This window comes from Cyprinodon tularosa, unplaced genomic scaffold (genome assembly GCF_016077235.1).
Source record: "Cyprinodon tularosa strain WSP-4 unplaced genomic scaffold, ASM1607723v1 ctg148, whole genome shotgun sequence".
Taxonomy (NCBI): Eukaryota; Metazoa; Chordata; class Actinopteri; order Cyprinodontiformes; family Cyprinodontidae; genus Cyprinodon; species Cyprinodon tularosa.
The window spans coordinates 1,623,136-1,644,841 of record NW_024038309.1 but is presented as its reverse complement, the minus strand read 5'-3'; the positions used below and the strand labels follow the sequence as shown (position 1 = coordinate 1,644,841).

The window sequence follows — 21,706 nt, the reverse complement described above, 5'->3', positions numbered from 1 at the left end:
GGACAAGTGTGCTCTGATGCATACTTGATAAATAGGGAGGGGTAAAAACAACATCCAGGGACTTTGTCCTTTTTTGGTCTGCTGTTCTTGTGAATTGGAACATTACTAGAGCTGAGGCTGATGACGTTTCACGAGCACATGAGAACGCACATACAAATATTGAGAAACGGCCCATGGATGATCACTACTTTTCAAGGTGAATTGTGGGAAATTTCGAGTCCACTACTTTTTGATCCACTAGATGTTCAGAGACTCATATAAAATGGCGTAACCACTATATAGTGCCCCATATAGTGATTAGGGCTGACAGTTGGACACAGCCTATGAGTGCTATGCATCTAGAACTGTGTTTATCCTCAGGTGAACAGCGCTTATATGAACGTGACTGTCAGTAGCGTTTGCTCCGACGGGACCTTATACTGCCAGCTTCCCTCCAGAGGACTCGCCAAGCTGAATGAGATACTGGAAAAAATCGAAAACTACTTCCACGCACAGGTAGCAATGCTGATACCACTTTGGTTTTTTTTTTTTTTTTCTTTTTAAAAAAATGTGTCTAAAATGTTTAGAATGAAATGTTTATCTAAAATAATTAGATGTAGTCAAAAGATGGCATCAAATTCACCAAACTAGACTGACTGTTTCCGGGAAGGATCATCCTATAGCATCTGATTAAATCTTTAGTTTATGTATTATTTGAAACCAATTTAAAAGGTGACAGAAAACACAACATATAATCATTAGGAAGTTCAGTATTTAATATTGTGAAACAGTTTCTGTGCATGCACAGACTAAACTGCCTGAAACTAGCAGTTTAAGCGGGGCCATGTCACTCTCCTAAGGCCATGTCGTGCACAGATTGAGATTAGGCCGATAATCTGGAGTTAAGACATTCCTAAGGGACTTAATCTGTTCGCAGCACAGGAAGTGCTTGCTTTTCGAGGTGCGCCTCTGTCGTCCTTTGCAGCATTACTGCTTTACGTCAGGAGAATGGCGGCAGATGTTATTTTTGTGAAACCATTTAGGGATTAAGAAGAGATTGCATGAAACTGTTGTTGTCAGAGAATAATCCTTTTAGTTTGTTAATTAGGTTTTCGACCTCTGCAAAAGGGGAACAAAATGCTAAAATGGTTGTTGGAGGATCACAACCTGTTTTTATTCTCTTTTTAATCAGGAAGTGTAAAGAAAAACACGAAGTTAAACCAATTTTATTGAAAGACAACTTTTTTATTAAAGTCTGACTATCAAGGAACATCTGAACAAATGACTGCTGAGTCCTATTTAGGAAGGATATCAAGGTGGTAATGACGTCGCTTTGTTCCAGGTGACGTCAGAGTTTTTAGTATCCAGACCTTTTTGCGGGAAAGGATGTCTGGCTCGCTATAAAGGCAAATGGTCTCGTGCCGAAGTAAGATGGAGACTCTCCCTGCATTGATTGTTAAATTTTGGTTCTTAAATGTGAAGCAAATGTTCAGTGTCATCTCCCCAAATGTTTTGTTTTTTCTTTCAACACAGATCACCAACCTGCACGGCAACAGAGTGTTGGACATCCTGTTCATAGATGTGGGCGTCCAGGCTTCCGTAGAGGTGTTTGAGCTCAGAGAGATCCCGCCGCTTTTCCTCCGCGACTTCGTGTCCATCCCACCTCAGGTCCAACAATGAAAAGAAGTCAGGAGAAGCTAAAGCAAGCAGTTAGTCTCACAGTTTGTACCGCATCTTTTGAAATGGGATTCTAACCAAGTCATATTTGAAACCACTTGTGTTCAGGCTGTGAAGTGCTGCCTAGCCGACCTGGCTGTTAGTGTGGGGTCCTGGTCTCCAGATGCTGTGCAGTGGCTTCGAGAGAAAGTGCTGAATACCTCAGACTGCAGCATGAAGGTGATCTACCTTATCCCAGAGCCAAACATTTTTTTTATGCTAAACAAGTACAGAGAAACTAGGACCTAGCTTAAAAATTCCTAGGTTGTACCTTATTTAACTCAGGAGCGATAAAAACATTGATATTGTCAAATTGATTATTTTATGGGTGTGATAGGCATGGTTGGGGTTGTGTATTATATCCAGGCTTGAAATATCCAACATTGGCAGCAAAAAATGAATTCGGATCAGTTCTTGGGGTTTTGTTTTTGACTTTGTTTTATGAAACTAATAAGAGCCTGAAATTCAAAAGGGATTAAAAAAAAATAAAAATAGTTGTAAATCAGTGCATTCAAAAGGATAAAACAAAAGTTGGTAGATGGTGCAAAGTTAATAAATTACAGAAAAAGAAGTTTGGGAGAATCTGGTGAACCCAGGGGGGGCGCAGCAATGGCGTTGTTTGGCTTTTAAAAGTAAAAATAAGAACGACGAGTCACTCCCTAAAATTTCTGACCTCCATGTTTTCTGGGAATTGTCTCTTGCCCTTCCCTGGCAAGTCACTGTCTGAAATTATCGATGCGTTCATACCCTTTACCCCTCGTTTTGTACACTACCACTACATGCAAAGGGGTATTGGGATATAGCTACCCTAGGGAACACACAGAATTTAGGGGAAGGGCAATTGGGAATTTCCTTTACTTAAATTTTTAAGGAAACTACATCATAGGAGCTTTTTTAGTGCATAAATCTGTAATAAATGGATCATTCAAATTAGGACCAGAATATCCTACTCCTATTAGAGATTAAATAAAGATAATTGTAATGCAGGAAAACCTTTCTATGTTTGTGAAAGCAAAAGAATGTTCATTCTTGTTTTTTCCTGAACCGTCATTAATATCTCACCTTGCGAGCTGGATGTGTTTAAGGACGACAAAATGTTTTCCTTCCTCCTGTAGACTTCAGGTTTCTGACTTGAGTTGTATTTTAACTTATCTCAAACCTCCGCACTGCCCAGGTTGCCAAGGTAGATGAAACTAAGCGCAGCGTCTATGTCTACTTGTTCACCGACAAGAACTTCCATGATCAGGCACGCAGCCTCAACCACCAGTTGGCCCAGTCCGACTTGTTCAAACAGCAACCAGATGTCTTCCTGACCAGCCACAGGTCTCAATCTTTTATTTTTGTTTGTTTTTTTTACTAATTTTATGCAACTTTCTTCTGATTAGTCTTCATGATGTTGTTTGATTTTTCTATTATCTCCCAGCCCAACCAAGATGTCCGCAAACCCTCTTTCCTCTAAGACCTCTAGCAGCAGTGACTCCACCAGCAGCAGTCCAACACAGGCCCCTGTCCCAGCCAAGCCTCATCCCAGGAGGACGCTGTCCGGACCTAAAGGAGGGGGAGGAGGCAACGTAATCTCCGCCAGCCCACCTGAAACCCCATCATCACCTTTATCCTTCCTCCAGCTGCCACCACTGCTGGAACTACCCAACGTTGGTAAGATTAAAGAATGCAGAAGAATCTCTGGAAGAAAATCTTTATTTATTAGAATGTGCTGTCATTGATGTTTACAGGACACAATATGGACGTGTACGTGTCGGTGGCGTGTCATCCAGGACACTTTGTGCTGCAGCCCTGGAGAGACATGTATAAACTGGTGGTGCTGATGGGAGAAATGATACTTTACTACAATAAAACTGAAGAGAAACCCCTCAAAGTGGAAAAGAACTTGATTTATGCCGCTAAAATTGAAAACAAGTAAGTTAGGGCGCTACTTTATCTTATGAACGTCAAGACAGTTCTATATAAATACCCGGATAGCCATTGTACTTTATTATCCTGAGTATGTGTCCATCTGACCTACAGCTGGCACCGTGTGTTAGTGAAGGGAGTTCTGACCAACGGGCTGGTTTCTGTGTATGAGCTGGACTACGGTAAACATGAGCTGGTCAGCTGCAGTCAGCTCAGAACTCTGATAAAGGAGTTCAGACAGCTTCCGTTCCAAGGCATCCACGCTCAGCTGGCTGGTGAGTTTACATGCTGCCCTCTAAAACTTTACTCTCAATAGCCCTTTTTATTCTTTTGCAAATAGATACGCATCTAAAAAGTATATAAAAAAATGTTTTCCTCTTCTCCTTTTGCTTTGGTACCCCTGTTTTAATTAAATTTTCTTTAGAAATCACTTAATTAGGGAGCCTTTGGCACCTGTTCTAGTTTTCCTCGTAGTCCTGAGTCTTCTGGATAAAAATGATTATTAGTTTTCTCACAATTAAGTAATTTCATATTAAAAGGTTATAGTGAAGTTTTATGCAGTAAATGGGATGTCTGCCATTCAGTCTGTCCGAATGAAAAGGAGGGACGTTTAGTGCAATACCTGGAGCTGATTGGGTGATGTGCCAGCTGGCAACCGCCTTCCATAATACGCTTTCAGCCAATCATAGAAGCGAATTGTGACATTTAAAATTACGATAGGATTCGTCTACAGCATATTGAGTGTTTTCCCAACTAGCAGAGTCAGCTGATAAAGAAATATTTTCCAGATCCTGTTGGAAGAAAGGCACAAACATCTTTCCCATATAAAATTGTAAAAAAGTGCTTCTCTTTCCAAGTTTTATAATCAAGAAATTGTCACTATTTTAGCTAAAACTGGGTCAATTGTGCTATCGACAGTCCTCCAGCGTAGCCATGGTTGCAATGCCCCGGCAAGGCCCTTCTGACTGTCCTCATTCCTACATGTCCCGCCCCAGAAAAACCCTGCTGGCATGTCATTGGTCCAGATCGCTGGTTGCTATGAGACGGACGTATTAGCGGGAGTCTTTCAAGATGGATTTGTTGTGAGACTCAGATCTTGCGACAATCCTGCTTTCAGCAAAAGGTTAAAGTAATACAATATATGATTACCTAAAAATCAGCATTTTGACCAATCTGATGAGAATTCAAATATATATTCTGTTAGCATGTCACAGCTACCAACATCTGCTGATTGGGCATTAATAACTGTAGACGTTGGGGGATTATCTTGTGAAAAAGCACCAAGTAGAAGACACACCTTGGCCTGAAGTGAACTGTGAAAACAGATGTTGTGTTTTTGTTTCTTCCTTGCCCAAACTGGAACGTATACGCGTCTGAAATTAGAAACTCATCCTAAATTAGGAACAGCGTTGTGTATCTACGCACGTAATACGGACACTGAACAAGCATATTAAGTGTCTGGTTTACTGTTTCAAATGGAAGACTGACACCCGGTGTATATCCCCCTTTAGTCTAATTTAGTAATTTTTTTGTGTGCAGACTCTATCTGGATATATAGTACACCTCCTATAAATGTCAAAAATGATTACAAAACAGTTAAATGTAGGTATCTTGTCTTAAAACAACATATATACACATTATATATTTAACATGCATCTCGTTAGGGGTTTAAAGTATCAATTCGACAAAATGCTTTTTTATTTTTATTATCTGTTTAGTTTCCTAAACTGATGAAATCTGAAAATTACTATAATTTAGCAAAATAAAAAAATAGCTATTCAGGGGCCACAAAAGGCATGTAACTGGGGAAGGAAATGCAGATAAATGGTTTTAACTTAAAGTCTCACAGAGGGCTGTGGTCGTACAGTGAAAACCTGAAAAAAGTTCAGTTTTTCTTTATTCAGCTTCCATTCCAAACTAAATTTACCTACAATGTGTGCAGCAGCATTTCAGGTTTATTTGTTGTGTGTAATCCCAGTTAAAGACATTGAAGTTTGCAATTTAACTTGAAAGAAAACGTTACACTTTTGCAAAACACTGATTTCTCCTTTGTGATCAGAAATAGTTAAACTCCAGATTTTATCATGGATTAAAACTTGGTGTTATATGTTAATTTGAATCTTTGCCTTAAACTGCATTCTTCCAACCCTGACATTTGATTGTTTATTGATAAGGATCCCCATTTACCAACAAGTGTAACTGGGATAAATCCCAGTTGAATCCTAGAACGCTTTCTCTGTAGTTTAGGATGTATTTTCAGGTTACCTTTTTATTGTTTATTCTGTTAGGTTATTATTTCATCCACTGACTGATTTCGCTCTGCCTTCCTCTGCAGGAGTGAAGCAGAAGCAGTGGTCAGAGGAAGCCTCCATCGTTTTCAGAAACCACGTAGAGAAGAAGCCACTGGTGGCCCAGCTGGAGGGCGTGCAGGAAGGCGCCAACCCCTGGGACAGGAAGCTGACCGTCTTCCTGGTCGACACCTCACAGGAGGAAAGAGACATCTGGGTGCATGACATCATGGCTGAGTTTGCAGAGGAACTGAGCAACGCGCTGTAGGCAAAAAAAATAGCTGTTCTTCTGATTCCTGAAAGAGTAGGACTTAAAGAAGTACAGAGTGAACGGAACATAGAAAGACTAGAAGGATTTGTTAGCATGTAGATGTGCAACAATAGAAAAAAACTACAGGAACATGCTACTAATATAGGCGCTGGTGTTGTGGTGAACTTCCTTCTTTCTTCCATAACATCAAAACAATTTCTCACAATGATAGCATGCATCCGCTTTCACTGAGTGCAGCTCTGCATGTGGATCCAGTGTCAGTGTGAGCAATCTGAAGCTCCTGAGCCCTAAAAAAACAACCTGAGCCTCATGCATTCTGAGATGCTGGCTTAAGCCTGCAGGCATTCTTTAAAAAAAATACACCCTCCATTAGTTCTCGGAGGTGAATGTGTGAATGAATCCCAGTAAGTGATCAAAGATGAAACCAATATGAGAAAAGTTTCTCCTTAAACCCTAAACGTTAAAGAACAGTAGGATGTAAAGAGGGTGTGCTTTCCTTTTTCATGTTGCTGTCGGGGTGTTTGTTTACAAAGCTTCTATTTCTCAGTGTCACAAAGTTTACAAAAGAGAGAGCGAACATTCCCTGAAGAGTGAAGAAGATGATAGATCCCTCACAGTGGATATACCTGTATTTAGCATTAAATGTGCAAAATAAAAACAAACCTGGACAGGATGACGAAGGTAACTAATATGAAAAAAGCTGACCTTGGAGGATGCTTAGTCATCCTGCTTTGCAGTGAAAAAATGAGAAAGGGATTTTTATTTACCAGCTGACCTTTTAAGTGTTTTTGTAAAAAATATTAGATTTTTTTTTAAAACATCACAAGTTGTTTTCAGCATCCCTTCTTAGGCTCCGTTTGATTTAGATTTGGACCAGACAGATATCCTGGATGTTTGCTGCTCCAGATCACTGACCTCATTCTTTGCTATGGGAAAACATACATTATCGACCTGAAAAATCACATCAGCAAACCTAAATTAAGCTCACGAAAGGATAAAAATGTGTCAAACATTTCAGTTCCTACCTGTGAAATTGGTAATGAATTTATTCTGTCTGATATGCAGCAGTGAAGGTGGAGGGAACGTGTTCAGCAAATCAGTCTTTCTGTTTCACTGTGATTTCTTTAAAAAATTCAGACTCCGTATTTCTCATTCTTTCTTCACCACAATCCACACCTGCTGTAAACCTGATGGAGCTTTACTTCTGTTCAGGTTTTTTAGCTGCTTTTTGTTTGGGTTTATTTTAGTTTGGTCACAAATAATCATTCCTGTTTTTTTTTATCTGTATAATATCTTCTGTCGGTGCTTTTTAAGTTGATAAGTTAAAATTGCTCGAAAAGAACATAAACATGACAACCAATAAAGGTGTTCAAATTTAACAAAAGAGGGAATAAGGTCAGTAAATTAGAAAGGAAACATTTCGATCTCCTCAAAAGAAAAAAAAATGAATTTTTTTAAGTCAAAATCATAAAGATTTTAGAGCTTCCCAAGCCACAAAAAAAAATATGTATATTTTGTTAAATTAAAGTTTAGAGGAAGTGTAACATTGATTTTTAGTTTTAACAAGGATTATTATTAAAAGATAAAATAAAATCCCCTCACATTTAGCTTATTAAAAGAAAATAACAGATTCTTTTTTTTGTTTTTATTTGGGTGAAATTTTCAATATGGCCACCGAAAAATTGTAATTCATCATCATAGGTTTGTTTTGATAAAAAACAAGAAGAGGGAAAACGTTACTGATAAAAGCTCAATTATATGTGCTTTAGATTGACTTAATTGTTTTTTTCAATTAATGAAAACGTGTGGGGTTCTGTAAAAGTAAATAAGCTTTGAGACGAAACGATTAGTCCAGTTAGCTTCTGTTGATCTGCATCATTAAATCATCTGGGTTTTGAGGTAATGGCATTTTAGGTATTATTTGAGAAGATTAGATATCAGTTAGAAGATTCCAGGTTCTCCTGATATTTGATGTTTCCTTGCCTTTTTTTGTAATCTCCCAGACAATCATTTCCTGAAGGTTTTCTAATTGTTTGAATGATCTTGTCTAGATACAGCAGCTGGTTGGGGTTTGAAAGGTTTGCTGTTAAACTACAAACTCATGCAGAATTTGACCACTTAATTCAGAAATGCAGATCATAATCTGCTTTTATAGTTTTGTTTTTTCTGACCTTAAATACAATGTGACCGTTACTACGCCGCTTGCTTTTATCCAGAATTATTTTTCAAAGTAATAATCTTCAGCTCAGCTCCTACACAAAGTTTTATGTAACATTTTTTTTTCCATTTGTGCAAAGTAAAAATAAACATCATCCAAGAGTAGTATAAAACATCTAAAACTGTATTCGATTGTTATAGGATAGTTTATATTTAAAACTATTGGTCAAATGCTTATAAAAGTTGCTTTATTATTAAATCTTGACTGCATTTGCTATAAGAAGTGATTAATATTACCGTAAAATGTATCCAAAACAATGCTTTGAAGTTAGATTTTTACAAGCTGTGAACTACATCAATATATTTTCAATACATGTATCCGGTGTAAGAAAGTTCTAATTTGATGGGGTGAGATTGAAGCTTGGTGCAATGAAAGGTTCTCTATATGCAAAAACTCCAGCTGTTTGCTGTTGTGTTTGGTTTTTATCACATTTTGATACACTTATGATATAACTTATTCCACATCTAAGATATTAATGGCGGGTTGTATTTGGTGAATATGAAACGAATCTTCATGTTTCATTTGGTTTTTAGAGGGTGCAAATCTGACAAGGCTCAAAGCTGCTTTGTTGTTACGCTGCAAAAACATCCTGAAAATGAGTACAAATTTCTTAAAATAAGTGTATTTACCCTTAATTTGAGTGGGAAAATAAAATGATCTGCCAATGGAATGAGCATTTTTACCCTTAAAATAAGATAGATATGCACTTGAAATAAGAGACTGCAGTTTTTTTTTTTTTAAATATAAATGATCTTATTCCTTTGTCATCGTGTCTCACTATCCTACTCAATTCAAGAAAAAAATCACTTATTTTCAGAAAATAAATACTTTGATTTTAATTTTTTGCAGTGTAGAAGTAGATATTTTATTTATATTTAACTTATATCATTAAGATTATAGTCATATAAAAATAAATCTATTGTACTTGTGGTTAATTTTTTTTTCTGAATAAAGTTTGATTGGGAGCTTATCTGATCTCTCTAATCTTTGTGTTGTCCTGATGTAATCACAGACTCAACAGATTTATATGTATTTATCAAAATAGCCTAAATAAAATCAGCTTTATTTACAAATGACCACAAAACGCCAAACTCTACTTTCAGTGCCATGCGGGGCAGGTCATTTATCAGCTTTTAACAGATCTATAGTGAAACACCAAAAGTCTACGCCGACGTAACAAACACCAATTTATCAGGCCATAGCTTTATTTGTCTTCACTGAAGCAAAAAATACAATACGTTGGTTTATATAATAAAAGTTGATGGATGTCTTGTAGGAACGGGTCCTTGAAGGTGCTGCTCCAGAGCTCAGTGGATAGAAAGCATCATGACAAACTCTGAAAATGAAACAAGACTGAATCAGAGCTGATAATATATCACTGAGGTTAGAGCTCTCATTATCTGCCTCATTTTTATTCTGTATCTTTATTGACACCCTTTTAGTAAAATACATTCAAAGCATTTTTAGAAATTATAAAAGATTATAATAATGTGGCTGTATCGGTTTTAATACAAGAACTTAGAAAGAACTATCCTCCCTGATGGGTACTGAGCATCAGAAGAAAGTTTTAAAGACATCCTACCTTCAAAGTCAATGTTTCCATCAGCATTAACATCCAGCTCCTTCAGGATCTCCTCCAGCTCTCCCTTCTTCAGCTTCTCCCCAAGTAGAGTCTTCAGGGCCTCCTTCATCTCCTCCTGGTTGATCTTTCCATCTCCATCCAAGTCAAACTATAATAAACCAAAATATAAGCTTTCCATTCAAATAAAAAGGTGTATTTTTTAAGGTCCAATGAAATTCCAGTTAGAATAATGTTCCCTCTAGCTGACCTGTAGAAAGGCTGACTTGAGCTCTTTGAGTCCCATCATGTTTGTGGTTTCCCCCATCATCCGCGGCCCCATCAGTTCAATGAAATCCTCAAAGTCCATTAAACCGCCCACTAAAGGAGAGCCAGGGGATCAGTTAGCTAAATGACATGATTATACCAAATCTGATCTGCAAAATTCAATCAGATAGATAGATAGATAGATAGATAGATAGATAGATAGATAGATAGATAGATAGATAGATAGATAGATAGATAGATAGATAGATGGATAGATAGATACTTTATTAATCCCCAATTCACCTGCCTGATAGCGAAGATAAAAACATATAAAATAGGATAAAAAACATAAAATTAGATAAATAATAAAACACTCAGTCAGTAGAGTCTGCTTTGCCCCTTTTTGTAAGCCTTATTGTAAAGTGGCTACAGCTTTATAATAAGGCTAATAAATAATTTTTAGATAAGCTATTAATTAACCTGACAACTTTTAAACTCATTCATACATTTTTTTTCTCTTGCATTACTTAAGGGTAAGAGATTAAAAAAAGAAGCATTTTTTTCCTAGAGTTTGTAAGCAAAAAAACATTTTTTTAGCATGCATAATGTGTATATTGTATAAAAAAAAACATATAAATTATGTGCAGTGTTCAATAGTAACGAAGTAAAAATACTTCACTACTGTTCTTAAGTATATTTTGGAGTACTTTATACTTCCCAAGAGTATACATTTTTTGGGGAACTTTCACTTTTACTTCACTACATTTACAAACTTAATCGCATAGTTTTACTCTGATACATTTTCAGTGTTTGGTTTAGTTACTAAGTAAAAAAAAAACAGTGATAGAAACGCACGAGTTTTGACCCCACCTACTGACTACAAAGTCGGGTCTTGCCTGGGCTTGTTCATCAACACCAATAGGTTATGTCTTATTCACAAAGCCAGTCTAAATGTATCCTACACTTGGTTGTGTATATTATTTTAAGTGAATTTAACCTTCAAAGTTTACCAAAATGTAAAAAAAAATGTCATTCAAACTGCACTTACTTTTTACTTATACTTTTCACTAAATTACTTGAGTACATCTTTTTTTACAGTAATTCTTATACTTAAATACAAGCCATTTCAGATACTTTAAGACTTTTACTCAAGTAACATTTCAGTCAGTGACTTGGACTTTTACCAAAGTCATATTTTGGAGAGGTAGTTATACTTTTACTTGACTCCGAGATTTCAGTACTTTATACAACACTGATTATGTATGTAGATAAAGTAATATAACCCATGACCTATAAACTCTTTATTACCAATCTACAGGGGTAGCCTTCTAGAATCATGGTGATATTATTGTAATTAATTAGTTAAATTCTTTATTTAGTTTAGGTCATACATTTTAATAAAAGGAATTTTAAAAAATGATCAAATGTTTATATTTAATGGACAGATTTAATGAATGAAATATTTATTTAACTCTTTTTTAGCTCCTTGGTTTCATTTTATTGACAGATTTATTGAAAAACTTCATTGAATTAAAAACATTTAACTTGGCTGAATCAATTTTATTATAATTCATCAGAATTTCTTTTTTTAACAATATCTTTGATTTTATGAAATACATTTTAAAATATTGTCAGATCAACAAACTTTTAATAATATCTTGGTTATATACATATTTAAAAAATGACTCGATACAAATTTAAAAAATAATAAAATCCTAGGTCTGATTATTTTAGCAAACCTAATAAAGGAAAATTAAATAGCATTTGTTCAGTTAAAGATACTAAAAGATACATTTTTAGCTACATTTCATGTTTTTCGCTCAAACCATAATAATCTTATAAATAATGTAATAAAATAAATAAATAATAATTGAATAAAATAATCTAAGAAAAAAATATATATTATGAAAAAATGGCCCACTTCCCCAAAAAAGAAAGGTCTGCTCTGATTGGTCAGCTTTAATAAGCTGATAAGGATCTACCGCAGCTTAATGCAGCTCTGTTTAAATACATGATCTTACAGTATGTTCAGCATTGATTTAGTCTCTATTTGATCCAACAGATCTATGTTTTATACTTTTCAAGCAGAAAAGGACAAAGATAAAGACTCCCAAATATAAAGTAAGAGATGCCCGGTTGTCATGGCAACAATAAAACATTGGCTTAAATTAGAGGCAGCCAGACTTTTTTTAATTGTTTCCACAAAAATTGAATTAGCACACTCATAATTATCATTTAAATTGGACTAATGCATAACCCAGACACACAAACTTCAGAAAACAGTTGGATCATCTGACTTGGAAAGTTACTTGGAGAATGGAACTTCATGCTGAAACACATCGGTGCTCCAACTACAGATCGCTCTGGTTCGAGGCAACAGAATTGATAAAGATCTGTGGATAGGTGTCGAAATGTCTTTAGAAAGAACTTGAGCGAAAGTCCAATTGCCTCTGATTTAAACGTGTTTTATGTTTATAGCGCAGGACGGTTGAAGAATCTCAAAATGGCTGCCCCATGCTTAAAAAAGGGTTGAAGGCAGATTATTTTTGCACCTCAATTATTATGCATCTGACTGAAATAATGACAGAACCAGCTGCACTGCAAAAACGATCTAGAAATAAGTAAAAATTTCTTAAATTAAGTGTATTTTTCCTTAATTTGAGAAGGTAAATGAGATAATTTGCCAATGGAATGAGAATGTTTACTCTTAAAATAAGATAAGTAGATAATATGCACTTAAAATAAGACAATGTAGTTGTGTTTTCTTATTTTAAGTGTAAATTGTCTTGTTCCATTGGCAAAACATCTCTTTAACCTCCTCAATCCAAGAAAAATGTACTTATTTTAAGAAGAATATGACTCATCTAGATTTCGTTTTTTTGCAGTGTGCTGCTCAGGTTCCGATTGGGAATTTGGTCCTACACTTTATGAATGCATCAAATTCTCTGCAAACCATAGAAGAGGATTAAAATGGCTTCATTATTTTGCAAGACCTCCCAGCATAGTAGAGTTCCAACCTCCTGTTGAAATGTGCTTAAATAGAAAGCAACAGGATTCCTGGATCAAACCACCAACTTTTAATGTAAGCGGAATGAAACGGAACAAATTAACAGTCTTACTACAAAGGAAAACCTTTTAAATCACTTTCAAAGACATTGGCGGAGCTAAGAAGGTTTAGAAAGTTTTAAAAAATCTCCACGGATCTTTAATGTAAATGAATTTTTTCTCCTCAGACTCACTTCTCATCTTGATCTGTTGTACGATCTCCAGCAGCTCCATCTCAGTGGGCATGTATCCCATGGTTCTCATGCATTCAGCCACGTCTTTGTAGTTCAGGTACCCGTCCTGGTCATAGTCAAACTCCTTGAAGGCTTCTTGCAACTCTGTGAAGTTTCAGAGAATCTTCAAAGCATCTACGATTCTTTAACTGGCAAATTCAGCTCATATTATGCAAGAAGTTCTTATTACTGATATAAATATTAAAGAGACACGACTCACCATCAAGCTCAGCCTGAGCCAGATCTCTTTCCTGAGAAAAAGGGAAACATTGTTTATATATCAATGGTGCTTCAATCCTAACCTTTAACCATTATGTACAATAGGTTAAAATCCGTATTTAAATGAGTTATTTTTTTTGCTGTCATATACACTACAGATTTTATCAAAATTTAAATTAGGGCAACATTAGGCAACATAAACTTGGCTCCACCCTTGTTTATGAAATTGACTGTTTTATTTATTTTTTTATCTAAATTTTATGTACTTATTTTTTGGAGGTGCAAATATTTTTTTTTTATTTGAAAGAAATTACAATTTTGCTTTGTAGAAGAACAAATGAAGATTTTCCTTTTTTTGACATAATTGTTTGAGCAACATTGTTTTTAGTAGTGTTATATTGAATTCTCCAGGTAATCTAGACCAGAGAAAACTAGGCTGCTATGAAAATATTCTTCATCTCTGTAGCCTGTAGGCATCTGTGTTGTGTTTGCAGCTTTTTTTTGCCTTAGTGATTGCACCACTTATGCAGCTGTGGAAAACAGAAGACTGAGATAAAGCTACTTTCTCTGATGAACCAAATTTACAGCATTATGTGTCAAGAGGAAACGATGAAAGTTACCAGATATGCTGGACAATAATGACAAGGAAGCAACATTTTTATGATTACTCTCATTCCACTCAGTGGCCTCATTCATAACTACGACCACAGCTAACGACTGTTTGAGTGATTGAGTTTTCAATTGATTTTTCTGACAATTTATAATGTAAAACTCATTTTAAAATTCAGCACCTTCTGCAGACATTTCTTTTAACTATTAAAGAATATTTTATATCATCAATTCCAGCAAAAAAAAATCAACATGCAATTTAACAATCAAATTCATTATATTAAAAAAAAGAGCAAAGCATAAAAAAAAGACAAAAAATAAATTCTGTGTGAAAAGCTCAGTCTTTTCTCGCTGATTTGTCAAAACTTTGCCAACTGACGACTCAGTGGTGAAAATGCTCCCAAAAAGTACATAAAGTGTGACTTTCATGGTATATTATGGATTTTGAAAAAGAAATATTAGATATAACAAAAACATTTATAAGCCTGTTTGTGTACTTTACACTTTGTTTGTTTTCTTCTTTTAAGATGGAAAAAGATACAAAAATAAAGTTTTGTTTATATGAGTGGGCATTATTAATGCATTTGCAGCATGTTTCTGTGTTTATTTCATTTGCATTTGTAGGCCACTGTAAGGGGGGGGCTGTATTTATAATAACTTTTTCTTTTCAAATAATTTCTAGATGCAGATTAAAATACACCTTCTTTGCTCAAAAAGCAACTTTTCTTTATTTTAACTTCAAAGAGTTTCAAAAACACATGGGCTTCGTTTTCAGGTCATATCTATTCCCATGGGTGATTCTAGACAGGGGCCAACGGGGGCCAGGGCCCCTGTAGATCATGTCCTGGCACCTGTTATGGCTCCTGGACTGAAGACATAATACTGAAAGAAATTCTAATGATGATATGCGCTGGAACAGACATGGTTCCTGATAGTTTCTTTGGATTTATTTTTTTTTTTTTCTTTACAAATTCTGTTTTACTATTTATTTAAAAACAATAAAGTGATAGCTTCAGTGGGATTGAGATAGGATTCCAGTTTTCATCTGCTAAATGTTTTTTTTTTCAAAACAAATGACATAATACTCTAACTTTTACAGATGAATTTGTCAGTTTTTCTTGAGTTCTAATTTAGATTTTATTGTAAATGGTAAATTTAAGTTAAATTAATGTAAAATTCCTAAATTATGAATGTTTATTGACCTAATAAGATATATAATATTTAAATTCCTTGCCCTGTTTTTTATTTCATGCTTTTTTAGACCCCCAACACGCTGGCCCCCTCCTGGCCCCCTGGTTCATTTGGTCTAGAACTGCCGATGTCTATTCCCCAGGCAAACAGAAAGTTGTGAATTACTAATTAATTATAAGTCCCTGATTAAATGCATTTTTTTATTATATTACAAATATTACAATTAAATAAATACAGTTAAATTTCCAGTCTGTGTTTGTATTCCTCCAACTAGTGATGAATTTATTTTCTTATGCTTCTTTAACCAGTTGCCACTAGTTGTTGTCCAACTGTTCTCAGAATCTTAAGAGGTTCCTGCATACTTTTTGCAAAATGACAATAACATAGATAAGACATTTTTTCAATACAACAAACAACTGATGTTTGAGTACTTTCCTGGCGGATAACCTTAACAAAGTGTGACATTAAGCTGTGGTCACAGAGCCACTAATGCAGCACGCTGCAGGCTCACAGCCAGCAGCTTCAGAAGGATCGAGACATTCAGAGATGATTAAACTACAGCCACCAATGCTATCTAGAATGTTTCAAAATATATATTTTGTTTAAGCTCTTGTTTGAGGATAAGAATATTTAACTCAGAATAGAACGTTTGTTGTGACAGCATTGCTATTAACTGGATCATTTTCTTCTGCAGCGTCCGTCAGATACTTACGGCTCCAAAAATACTGTTCAGAATGGAGTTGTAGACTTTATTCATGCTCTCTGTGCTTTTCTTGACTTTCTTGAAGGATTTCTTAGGTGATTCAGAAACTGAACCTGATGGAGAGTTTGGGGCTGTTCCAGCTTTCGACCCACCATCTTTGCTAAAATATTAAAGAAAACAAAACATTAAAATAAAGTTGCTTGAACTCACAAATGATATATAACTATTATAAGTAATTATAGATCTGTATTATCCTAAATTAGATTATCTGTAAAAGTAGAAGCCTACCTGTCTGTTAAGGCTGAGTCTACAGAGGTTGTAGAGGACGTCCCCTCTTCTGCTTTGAGCATGCTACAAACAGAAGATCATGACATTAACAGCAGATACTTAGTATGAAAACAACTGAAACCTGGATAATCACTGCAGTTTGCACACCTTCAATATCTGACTTAATGTTTGGAAAAGCAGAGGAAGCTGAGACGCAGCAGCAGAGGACTTCTTTGTCCCTCTTGATCCTAAATTGTTTCAGAGACTAGTTCCTGTTAGACATGCTCCCTGTCCTCCTCTTTGACCCATCACCTTTAGAGAGGCTTAATGCAGGATTACCTGGCTAAACAGTCAGGAAGCAAACTGTGCAACAGCAACATCCTTACATCCTCCAACTCTGTGTATCCATTCTGATTCATCCTACATTTGTTGGTGCCTTTTAAAATAAGGAAAAAAAGACCTTTATGAGTTGCTTTAAGCCCTGCTATCAAAAAAACAAACAAATTAAATAAACATAGTAATTTGTCTGGAAACCTGTCCTCTTTCTTCTTTATTTTAGTGAATGAGAAAAAAACCTTGGTCTAATTAGGAATTACATTAGTGATTTTTTTCTCTGCTGATATCCACCAAAAGTTTATTTTTTTATTTATTTATTTTTTTGCAGACATCAGTAAGTCTATTGCATAATCTTCCCAGGACCTTCAATCCCTCATCTTCCTAGAAATCCTAGAGTTAATTTAAATCTCTTCATTTTAGCCAATCTTTGCAGTTCACAGAGTCAAATCTTTGTCTTGCTCTAAGAATGAACTTCTTTCAAGGAGATATTGTGATTTTCTAAATGGAAAGCAGTCTGTTTCTATTGATTTGTAGAAAATCTACAAATTATTTCCCCACGTGTAATAATTCTCATTCTCAGATCTCCACTGAACAATATTATGCAGATTTATTGAGTTCTCTATAACTGCTCAAACAATAATTTCTATTAATTTTATCATTATGAGCCCTAAAATGAGATATTACATAACACAGATGAAAACGTTCCAACACATTATATAAACTATGCAACCATGGAGATGGAAACTGGGAACATCATAGCTGCTGAACAAATAATCAATAACAATTAGTAAGCCTCAAAAAGTTCACTACTATGAAGCTGGCTGTTTATAATGGCCTGTAAAGCTGCATATTGATGGAAAGTTAAATGGAAGGAAGACGTGGCTGAAAAGCATGCAAATGAGATAATCACAGCTAGTAGAGGATTGTGAAGCAAAGACATTTCAACCGGATGTGAACTCTAAAACAAAAACTAAAAACCTTGAGAAGGTGCTGACTGAAGGTGGTAGGATGCAGTTAGGCTCAGGCAAACCAGTCATGTGCAGCCACGCTCAGAAAGGAAGAGGCCGGTTCTCCAAAGGTCGCATGAAAAAAAATAGATTACAGTCTCTTTTTTTTTTACTCAGGAAAAAAAAAAACTTTTATTTTGTTGACAGCAGCTTTGGATCAATCGAATGAAAATCATGCTATTTGGATATAATGGTCATTATCACATTTAGAATAGAAAGAAGGAAGCCATGAGGCCCGGAAATAGCCTAACAATTGGTATGAGGATGGCAGCATCATATTATGTGGTGGCTCTCATGTAGAAGCATCAGGATGAAAAATATATTTGTGGGAAAAATATTAAAGTTTCATCTGAGAATATAAGCCATGATGTTTAGGATAGGTAATAAATGGGTCCTACTTGGACAATAACTCTAAGCATACATCCAATATATGAATATTTCAACTTTAATGAACAGCAAACTCCATGTTTTCGAGAGCCATCATAAATTGCTGCTCTCAATATAATAGAAACTTTGTATGAACACATAATGATATTTTGTAAAAGCCCGAGCTTAAAAATCTGACACATTTCAATTCCAGCAAACTGTGATGAGAAGTTCATGGAAGAACATCCATAATATATAGTTTAAAAGGCAATTCCGCCAAATATTAAGTAATTGTTTGGGAATTTTCTCAAAACAATCTGTTACTCTACATTACTTTGGTAATCGGTCAGAAATCCTGTTAATCGTCTTACTTCACCTAAAATAAGTCCATATATACAGCATATATATTTTATACAGAGTATGTGACTATCTAGCTATAGAGGTATAGTTTTTATCATATTTATCTTATCTGGATCAAATATAATATAACATATATTTGAATATATATGTGCTTAAAATTGTTTTTACATTGTTTAAAAAAACAAAGCCCAAAAAAAGCATGGAAGATTTTTCAGATAGATAGATAGATAGATAGATAGATAGATAGATAGATAGATAGATAGATAGATAGATAGATAGATAGATAGATAGATAGATAGATAGATAGATAGATAGATAGATAGATAGATATTGGTCTTATTCGATATCAATGCTTTTATAAGGGCCCTAATTATGCTGGTTTTATTGATTAAAGTACCTCTGGAAAAATGTATTCATGTATTTAAAAAAATGACAGAAAAAAACCCCGTAGAGATCCTTAGATCCTAAACCATAGAACTCAACGTTGGTGTGACACATCTTCAAATGTCCACCAGAGGGCGCCAATTCACAGGTTTCCATCAGTTTATGAGCAATGGTTATTTATTAGCTTCTCTATAATAAGTGAGAGTATGACTCTGTAAACTTAATTATCCCCATTGGGGAAAAGTCAGATATGATGTTTATTTGAAGAACAATAACAGATAGAAAACAGTCAGCAATCTACTGCCGACTTTCCTTCAACTTGTAAATATAGAGAAACCTATATGTTCCTTTTCAGCATTATCTCAGACAGGGTGTCAGGATTGGAAATAAAAACAACACCAACTGTAATAATTGCAAATCATCAAAATGAAAGCTAAGAAAATTTTTTGGAGGCATTTAATTGATAATAATACAGATTCACAGACAGAACTAACATAAATTTGAATGGCCTTTCTTGCATTGATCTCTATTTATTCACTGGATGGCTGATAGCCCGAAAGAACAAAGTCACATTTTCGCCATCTTGGTACTCCCCACTTTCAAGGAGTCACACCATAAAAATGCCTATTTGTAATGTACTTACCATAACTATGTAATCAATACATGTATGTAACATGTACATCAACAATTTAGGACGTTTGGCGCATCATCAGATAGTGGGTGTGTAATATTCTTAATATCTGACTACAGTATTATTATGCTCCACTGACAGACTCATTTTATTGCAATGAAACAGCAAGTGTGTGTCAAAGTGAGAAATGTATCTTTGTTTTGTAGCGCACGTATTGTTTACATTCCGACCGGTCTAACTAGGGAGTACCAATATGGCGACTGGTGACTTCACAACCCTGTGTACCACCAAGGGCCTATCAGCAACCAGTGATTTCTTCTTGCTGCTTTAAGGGTTTTTAGATATAAGAAAGACATAAACATGCACATGTTCTCTACTCGTCTGTTCCTGTTTGGCTGTGACACCATCTTGGAGAGATGAATATCAGCTGTGCTGCTACCATCAACATCTTTGTTTTTTAGATGTTTGAGAGCAGCCTGTTTTTGCAGTGTAGTCCTGTTTCTCTGACTGTGACTGGCTGGATGTGCTCTCTTTATCCTCTGTCATGGGAGCTGGCTCGGTGCACGTCTGCCTGGCTGTGGGTTTCCTGGATGAGGCCGCCTTTTGCAGTTGCTTTCTGTATCTCTGCTTCTGTCTCCTTCAACCCCAGTCGGCCTCGGCAGATGGCCGCTCACACTGACTCTGGTTTGGCTGGAGGTTTCTTCCTGTTAAAAGGGAGTTTTTCCTCTCCACTGTCGCTACAAGCATGCTTAGTGTGAGGGATTGTATTGGAGTCAATGAGTTGATGCAGTTAACTGGTTTTCCTTAGATAGAACACTTTGAATGAATTTGACTGTATGATCTGGTGAACTGTAAAGTGCCTTGAGATGACATGTGTTGTGAAATGGCACTATATAAATATACTGAAGTGAATTGAAATACTAATGTGCAGCCTTTTTCTTCCAGGTCTAATCTTGGTTGCCGTTGTGATTCTGGTTTTTACCACTTGAGGGAGGCAACAGCTGAATTTCGGATTATTTACTAATTAAACTTTAAGCTAGTTACTTATAAATTCATATTTGGAACAGCTATGTCATTTTAAGACATTGCCAAACTGCACGTAATCAGATTCTTCTTTGTCTTGTTCTATATCATGCTGGAGAACAAGCCTTCTAAATTGTCCCTGAATTTATTTATATATATATATATATATATATATATATATATATATATATATATATATATATATATATATATATATATATATATATATATATATATATATATATATATATATATATATTTATATATATATATATAAATATTTGAATACCGATTTTTACCTATGTTCATTCATTTGGGCAGAGTTTTGAGATATAATATGTTGATTATTGAAATAGTTGACTAATTTAGTTATCTTTTAAAAATTAACTGGGGCACACTGACTGTAAAACATAAAAAGAGCCACCCACTGAGAACAAATGGCAAACTTAAACTTTTAGAAGAAATTTCTCTGAGACTATTTTTCCATCTTAAAAAAAGAAAACAAAGGGATTGCAAGTTTAATTTAAAGTACACAACCAGGCTTGTAGAACATGTTTTTGTTTTAATGAATATTGCTCTTTTAAACTCTATAATATATCATGAAAGTCCCACTTTATGTACTTTTTGGGAGTATTTTCACCACATAGTCATCAGCTGGCAATTTTGACAAGTCAGCGAGAATAATATAATCTAAAAGAAAAAAGTCTGCAGAATGTGCTGAGATTTAAAATTACTTTTACATCATAAATTGTCAGAATAATCAATAGAAAACTCAAACAGTCGTTAGCTGTGGTCGTATTTAGGAGTGAGGCCACAGAGTGGAATGAGTCATCATAAATATGTGTGGAGAAACCCTTCTACCTGCCTGCTGCCCTTTGTGAGAAAGTTTTCCTCTGTCAACGTCACCCCTTATTTGAATTTAGTGGAGTTTTTTTTTTTTTTTTTTATAGATATCTTAAATTTTATTAATTACTGTTTATTTATTTCCTGTAGCCAATATGACATACTTTAAGCTTTCCACAGGAAAGATCCTCACATCCAGTTGCTTAACATTCATAACAAGCAGCTCCTGCCTCTATTTAAGCTGCTTGTTCCCAGTCATCAGTGCGAAATTATTCGAGGCT

At 35.2% G+C, this 21,706-nt stretch overlaps 2 protein-coding genes across 3 annotated transcripts in view; one reads left to right on the top strand and one right to left on the bottom strand.

Moving 5' to 3' along the window:
• The window catches only part of tdrd7b (tudor domain containing 7 b), a 34,952-nt gene extending 28,429 nt beyond the window's left edge, over positions 1–6,523 (top strand). For both annotated transcript variants that reach the window (XM_038279126.1, XM_038279127.1), the window contains 9 exons: positions 361–495; positions 1,322–1,405; positions 1,513–1,647; positions 1,765–1,875; positions 2,870–3,018; positions 3,119–3,351; positions 3,429–3,612; positions 3,721–3,881; positions 5,942–6,523. In XM_038279126.1, coding sequence (XP_038135054.1) covers positions 361–495; positions 1,322–1,405; positions 1,513–1,647; positions 1,765–1,875; positions 2,870–3,018; positions 3,119–3,351; positions 3,429–3,612; positions 3,721–3,881; positions 5,942–6,162 — 1,413 coding nt within the window. In that variant the 3' untranslated portion in view covers positions 6,163–6,523. The remainder of the gene's footprint in view (positions 1–360; positions 496–1,321; positions 1,406–1,512; positions 1,648–1,764; positions 1,876–2,869; positions 3,019–3,118; positions 3,352–3,428; positions 3,613–3,720; positions 3,882–5,941) is intronic.
• Positions 6,524–9,557: 3,034 nt separating this feature from the next.
• si:cabz01076231.1 (calcium-binding protein 2) lies at positions 9,558–16,607 on the bottom strand. Its single transcript, XM_038279142.1, has 7 exons — positions 16,497–16,607; positions 16,218–16,368; positions 13,707–13,737; positions 13,448–13,591; positions 10,213–10,322; positions 9,966–10,113; positions 9,558–9,719 (listed from the first exon to the last, which is right to left on the bottom strand). Exons 1-7 carry the CDS (start codon positions 16,556–16,558, stop codon positions 9,691–9,693), a joined length of 675 nt encoding a protein of 224 aa, XP_038135070.1. The 5' UTR covers positions 16,559–16,607; the 3' UTR covers positions 9,558–9,690.
• Positions 16,608–21,706: the final 5,099 nt, after the last annotated feature.

Bases quoted from the DNA above. Each gene is read 5' to 3' on its own strand.
- si:cabz01076231.1 (XM_038279142.1), bottom strand. From the start codon at position 16,558: ATGCTCAAAGCAGAAGAGGGGACGTCCTCTACAACCTCTGTAGACTCA. The intron at 10,323-13,447 runs GTGAGTCTGAGG...GCTCTCCTTTAG, and splicing joins ACAACAGATCAAGATGAGAA to TGGGCGGTTTAATGGACTTT. The intron at 10,114-10,212 runs GTCAGCTAGAGG...GGTTTATTATAG, and splicing joins TCAAGTCAGCCTTTCTACAG to TTTGACTTGGATGGAGATGG.